Source organism: Zootoca vivipara, chromosome 11, assembly GCF_963506605.1.
Source record: "Zootoca vivipara chromosome 11, rZooViv1.1, whole genome shotgun sequence".
Lineage (NCBI taxonomy): Eukaryota > Metazoa > Chordata > Lepidosauria > Squamata > Lacertidae > Zootoca > Zootoca vivipara.
In genome coordinates this window covers 51,462,030-51,468,029 of record NC_083286.1, presented here as the reverse complement: position 1 = coordinate 51,468,029, position 6,000 = coordinate 51,462,030, and the positions used below count along the sequence as shown (strand labels likewise).

Here is a 6,000-nt window from a genome sequence, read left to right as displayed (position 1 = left end):
TGAAGTTTTTTTTGGGGGGGTGGGAGGGGCAGAGGAGTTTTAGTAGAAGCACATGGATGTTTGCCTTCCATATGTTTTCCAAATTCAGCTGTGTTGAATGGCAGGCTACCAGTACTATTTGATGTTCTAATTTGCCAGATTTCTGATTCCTGGGGGCAGCTCAGCAAGCTTCACGCTGGGATTACTCAATAAGTCATGAGCAAGTGTGTAGGAGAGCTGCTTGTAAATCTTTAATAGCAGTAGTGATTCCAAAGTTTCAAATGACTGAAATGCATTTAAAACGGGGAGCATCCAATGTTTCTATTTGCCTCTGAAAAACAGGAGGACATATTTGAAAGTAGGAAGTCAATAGGGGCAATATGTTGGATTCAGCTAAGGAAATGTCCCTGTTGGGAAATAATTCAGTGTCTCCCTCCATGAGCACAATTGTAGTCCCTGAGTAGATGCTTTAAAATAAAATTGGAAACACCACACCATCTGATTTTGGGGTGCCCCCATGTAAATTTGGCCCTAAATCTGGAATGCCATCCAAATGACTCAAATCCATGACTCAAAAAGTGCAAACTTCTATACTCGCTTCATTGCTGTTAAATCATATACCTGGACCCCCCCCCCAAAAAAAAGGGTGGGTTCAGGTTAAAGGAGAGCAGCTCATCAGACACAGCATGAAGGATGTTTTTGAGAAGATGCACTCCAGTAGGCTTTGCAGTTTGTAATTTCAAATGGAGTCTAATTAAATAAATCACTTCCTCTTGACAAGAGGGCAACACAGCTGGTAAGGAACTAGCAGACCTGCACAACTTGTGATGCCCCCCCACCGGCTCTCTAAGACACAAAGAATTTGGGTTGCATAGTTAATTTTTGCATCCCTACCTGTAAGTCTGTGCGTACTTATTTAGAAATCAATCCCGCCGAACTTGGTAGGGCTTTGTTCTCAGTAAAGGAGTGTATAGCACTGAGCTGCAATGATTTTCACACCAGATCTGTATCATAAAGAATAAGGTCCATAGCTCTGTCATAGAGTGGCTTTGCATGCAAAAAGTCCCTGGCCCAATTCCTGGTGTCTCAAGGTAGGGCTGGGGAAAGCTCCAGCTTAAATTCCTATAGAGACACTGTTGAAGGAGCCAGGCAAGTTCCTTGTTAATGACCCTAAGTATGGGTGGCACTGTGGTCTAAACCACAGAACCTAGGTCTTGCTGATCAGAAGGTCCGTGGTTCGAATCCCCGTGACGGGGTGAGCTCCCGTTGCTCGGTCCCAGCTCCTGCCAACCTAGCAGTTCGAAAGCACGCACAAAAGTGCAAGTAAATAAATAGGTACCACCCCAGCGGGAAGGTAAATGGTGTTTCTGTGCACTGCTCTGGTTTTGCCAGCAGCGGCTTAGTCATGCTGGCCACATGACCCAGAAAAACTGTCTGCGGACAAACGCCAGCTCCCTCGGCCTGTAAAGCGAGATGAGCGCCGCAACCCCAGAGTCGTTCGCAACTGGACTTAACTGTCAGGGGTCCCTTTACCTTTACTGGTCATTAGTATAAGAAGGGAAGTTGCTTTGTGCCAGAGGGCAAATGGGTAGGACCCCTCCCTCATCGGGCTGGTAGTGAGAAGGACAAAGGCCAGAGTTGTGTGTGAAGTGAGCAAAAAGCAGGCTGCAGGCAGAAGCTGGGGATCAGAGCCATGCTTGATTCCAACAAGGCTGTGACTATGGGAGAAACAAAGCCTCACAATGTAAAACCCCTTAAAAAAATTTTTAATGCTACAACGGTTGCCGGTTAGTTTTGGGGTTCAATTCAAGATGCTCACCTACGTTTAAAGCTCTAAGCAACTTAGGGTCCAAATATCTGAAACATCTTCTTTCCGATGGACCCTCTTGTGTTAAGATCAGCAGAGGGAGTTCTCTTCATAGTTCCACCTCCCTCAAAAATCCAGAGTGTATCTGTGGTCCAGGAGAGGGCCTAAGTTGTGGAAGTCCCTCCTTGCAGAATGGCATCTGGCAACTGCATCGAATGCTAAAGATGCACCTTTTTCTCCTGGCCCTTGACACTCGGGATGCATAATTTTAGGATCCACCCTATTTTGGGGGTGGGCAAGTTGTTTTAAACTGTTTTTGTGGTCCATGTTCAATTGCTGTAACCCACCCTGGTACTTCAAGGCGAAGGGCATGCAATAACCCTCTTCCTGTTCCTAGTGAGGATCAGCTCCACCAGACCTCCATGCAGCATGAATAATATTCTGAAATTTATTCTCTATGAGTTAATGTGTCAAGGCAGTGAACATTCATCACTGGTGGGGAATAGCCACAGAGCTACAGTCAATAAATAAATAAATAAGAAGCTGCCCAGTCTCCCCTGAAGCCCCTCCTCCACCTCTGACTCCACTTCTTTCATTGGACAGCCATCCTGTGGTTCCATCTGCATTAACAGAAGACTGAACATGATGGTGACGGGCGGAGGGCAGAGGGCGGGTAGACTTTTCTCTCTCTCCTATGCATCATATTTCAAAGAGAACTGCATGGAAGAGTAATCCATGAAATGAAGTCAACAAAACTGGGATCCTTCCGGTGGATCTGCAAAAAAAAAAAAGGCCTGTGCTTCATGGAGATGCTTCACTTATGGAGTCTGGAAATCATGGTGTATGGTGTACCTCCGTCAAGCCTGGTGAAGAAGAAGATTACAGGTGAGCCATACAATTGCAGGTGAGCCATACAATTGCAGGTAAAACATAACTTTGGGCAAATGAATCCTGTGCCAGTACTCTGCAGTGAGTCAATAACTTAAGAATAGCCTTAAGAACTGTCGTCATCATGCTGTAGAAAATAGATCAATGGTCCATCTAATTCAGCCAACTGCTTGCCAAGACAGCCCAGCTTCATCCCCCAGGGAGATTTGCTAGTACAACCCAATTGAACTATCTACCTGCTCCAGCATCTTGTAATAATTTGATAGCTCACTTGGTTAGAGTGTGGTCCTGATTAACACCGAGGTTGCAAGTCTGATCCCCTAAGGGGCAGCTGCACATTCCTGCATAGCAGAGGGTTGGACTAGATCAGGCATCCCCAAACTTCAGCCCTCCAGATGTTTTGGACTACAATTCCCATCTTCCCCAACCACTGGTCCTGTTAGCTAGGGATCATGGGAGTTGAAGGCCAAAACATCTGGAGGGCCGCAGTTTGGGGATGCCTGAACTAGATGATCCTCTGGATATCTCCCAACTCTGTTTCTGTGATCAGTTGTGAATACTCTCTTTGAAAACGGAGACTGAATTTAGCTTTCATGGGTAGTAGCTATTAGAACTATCTGGAGGAGAGAGAACTTACCCAACTACATTCATTTTTCAAGGCAAGCCAACCATACCTGAACGTGACATTCTGAAGGTGAATTTCTGGGCTAGTATCATGGGGAACATGTGGCCTTCCAAATGATGTTGGACTCCAACTCCCAGCATCTCCAGCTTGGCCAGTGGTCAAGAATGTTGGGAGCTGTAGCCCACCAACATCTGGATGGTCACAGCTTCCCCACTCCTGCATTGTAACTTTGAGGAACCTTTAGATGTATGCAAGTGACTGGAGAGTAAAGGCACACTCAATAGCCTTCCATCATTTATAGCACAGCAGTTGAGAGACTGAAGAGCGAGCAAGGAAGATCTGATGCAAATCTCACATCTGCCATAAGCTCAGTGGGTGGCTTTATGGAACCCGCTATTATCTTAGCCTCGGGGCATCTTCTGCAATATGAAGGCATCAGAGGGTTGTTGTAACCATTACTGAGATAAAGACATGCCTTGAATATTTGTGAACTGTCCATAAATGTGAAATGTTAGTAGGTAGTAGGTCTGCCCTGGAACCATCTAAAACTGTTGCACATGTTGTGAAATATTCTGTTCTCTGCAGCTACATCCAGATGTAACACCAGACTGTGGCTGGGTATTGAATCTGAACCAAGTTCAATCTAGCACCTCCAATTGAGCTGGGAGAGGCCCCAGGTCTGAAATTCTGGAGAGCTGCTGACAGCCAATGCAGTCCAGGGATGGGGAACCTGTAGCCCCCTCAGATGTTGTTGGACTCTATCTCCCATGATCCCCAGCCAGCATGGCCAATGACCAGGGATGATGGGAGTTGTGGTCCAGCAACATCCAGAGGGTCACAGATTCTCCATTCTTGGTACCGAGCTAGTTTGACTCAGTAGAAGGCAAGTTCCTATATCCCTGCTGGTGCTTAGAATTTGAAGTAGAGTACAGGCAGCCAAGGATAGAAATCTCATGCCAGCATCCCCCATTATTCTCTTTAGCCTTGTTCTTAGAAGCCAATCTCTCTCCCTGCCTTTCAGAAAGCAGAGCAGATGGACTGCTTATTAATAACCAAGGAAAGCAAACCAAGTGGCTGGCCTGTAATAGACACCCACATGCTCTGCATCAGTCAGAACAGAAGGATGGGCAAGATGGATGGACCTTGGATGAACTAGCAACAGATCGCAAGGAAAGAAAGCCACGCTTCAGAACCAATCAGCAAACGAAAAGCTGTGATGAATTTGCACGCAACATCCATCAGCATGGCGGGCCTCTTGCACACATTCATTTTTATCTGCCCTTTTGAAATGGAACCAAGAGTTCATGTGGCTTCAGTGGCAGCCTGCAGGCAGTTTCACTTGTACTTCGTTTGGATGGCTTGACCAAAGAGCGCATCATGCCAAAATGGCACTGAGGAAGACACCCTTTCCTCCAATAGCTGGCCGACGCCAATAAGCCATGGGGCTTGCACAGTTCCTGTGCAAAGTAACAGACTGCCTGAGTTTGGACTGCGACAGCAAACAAATGTTATCAGCTGCCTTTTAAAGATCTTGCCACTTTGTGAAGAAAGACATCCCTCGGTATCTAGGCGATGAATTGCTTCCTCACTAAATAGGTTGGAATAGAGCGCAAAACACCAGAGAGTTTCAATTTTGCATTGTACTAGAACAGGCATCTCCAAACTTCTGCCCTCCAGCTGTTTTGGACTACAATTCCCATCTCCCCCAACCACTGGTCCTGTTAGCTAGGGATCATGGGAGTTGAAGGCCAAAACATCTGGAGGGCCGCAGTTTGGGGATGCCTGTACTAGAAGGATATAATCCATGCAGTGATGTCAGTGAATGTCTTGTGTGAGTGTCTGGAGGCGGTTGGAGGGTGGATGGTGGTTAACGGATTGAGGTTGAATCCAGACAAGACAGAAGTACCATTTCTGGGGGATAAGGGGTGGGCAGGGGTGGGGAATTCCCTGGTCCTGAATGGGGTAACTGTGCCCCTACAGGACCAGGTGTGCAGCCTGGGGCTAGCTGTGTTTTTTTTGCCACAGGTGAACCCTCAAGAGTGGTGTCATTCAGGCTCCCAGCCTGCATGTGTACATAAATGCGTCAGGGTGGGGGTGCGCCAAACTGGGTCTTTGACCCAGGTGAAATAAAGCCTAGTTTCACCCCTGGTCTATGTCGAGAACAGAGAATACAGTATGTGGCCTCCCAGATGTCATTGGACTGGAACACCCATCATTCTTGGCCAAGGACCATATTGGTTGGCACTGGTTTTCTATGGCAAGGGGCCTCTGCAGTGCCAAAAACAAAACATGATGTAGGGGGTGCTCGATGCCACATGTTTTATTCTACACTATTTTTTCCATCCTTTCTAAAAGCTCAGAAATTCACGACCAGGGGAGAGATTGGGGCAGGGGAATTCAGGTGATCTCTGGTTAAGGGGTGATATGATAGCCATGTTCAAATATATCAAAGCTCTATATAGAGGAGGGAGAAAGGTTGTTTTCTGCTGCTCCAGAGAAGCGGACACGGAGCAATGGATTCAAACTACAAGAAAGAAGATTCCACCTAAACATTAGGAAGAACTTCCTGACAGTAAGAGCTGTTCGGCAGTGGAATTTGCTACCAAGGAGTGTGGTGGAGTCTCCTTCTTTGGAGGTCTTTAAGCAGAGGCTTGACAGGCATATGTCAAGAATGCTTTGATGGTGTTTCCTGCTTGGCAGG

General features: G+C 46.7%; 1 protein-coding gene across 1 annotated transcript in view; it reads right to left on the bottom strand.

Annotated features, from left to right (window-relative positions):
- Positions 1-1,232: 1,232 nt before the first annotated feature.
- CCDC68 (coiled-coil domain containing 68) overlaps positions 1,233-6,000 on the bottom strand; it is a 29,217-nt gene continuing 24,449 nt past the window's right edge. Inside the window, exon 12 of the mRNA XM_035100522.2 lies at positions 1,233-2,649. Coding sequence (XP_034956413.2) covers positions 2,601-2,649 — 49 coding nt within the window. The 3' untranslated portion in view covers positions 1,233-2,600. The remainder of the gene's footprint in view (positions 2,650-6,000) is intronic.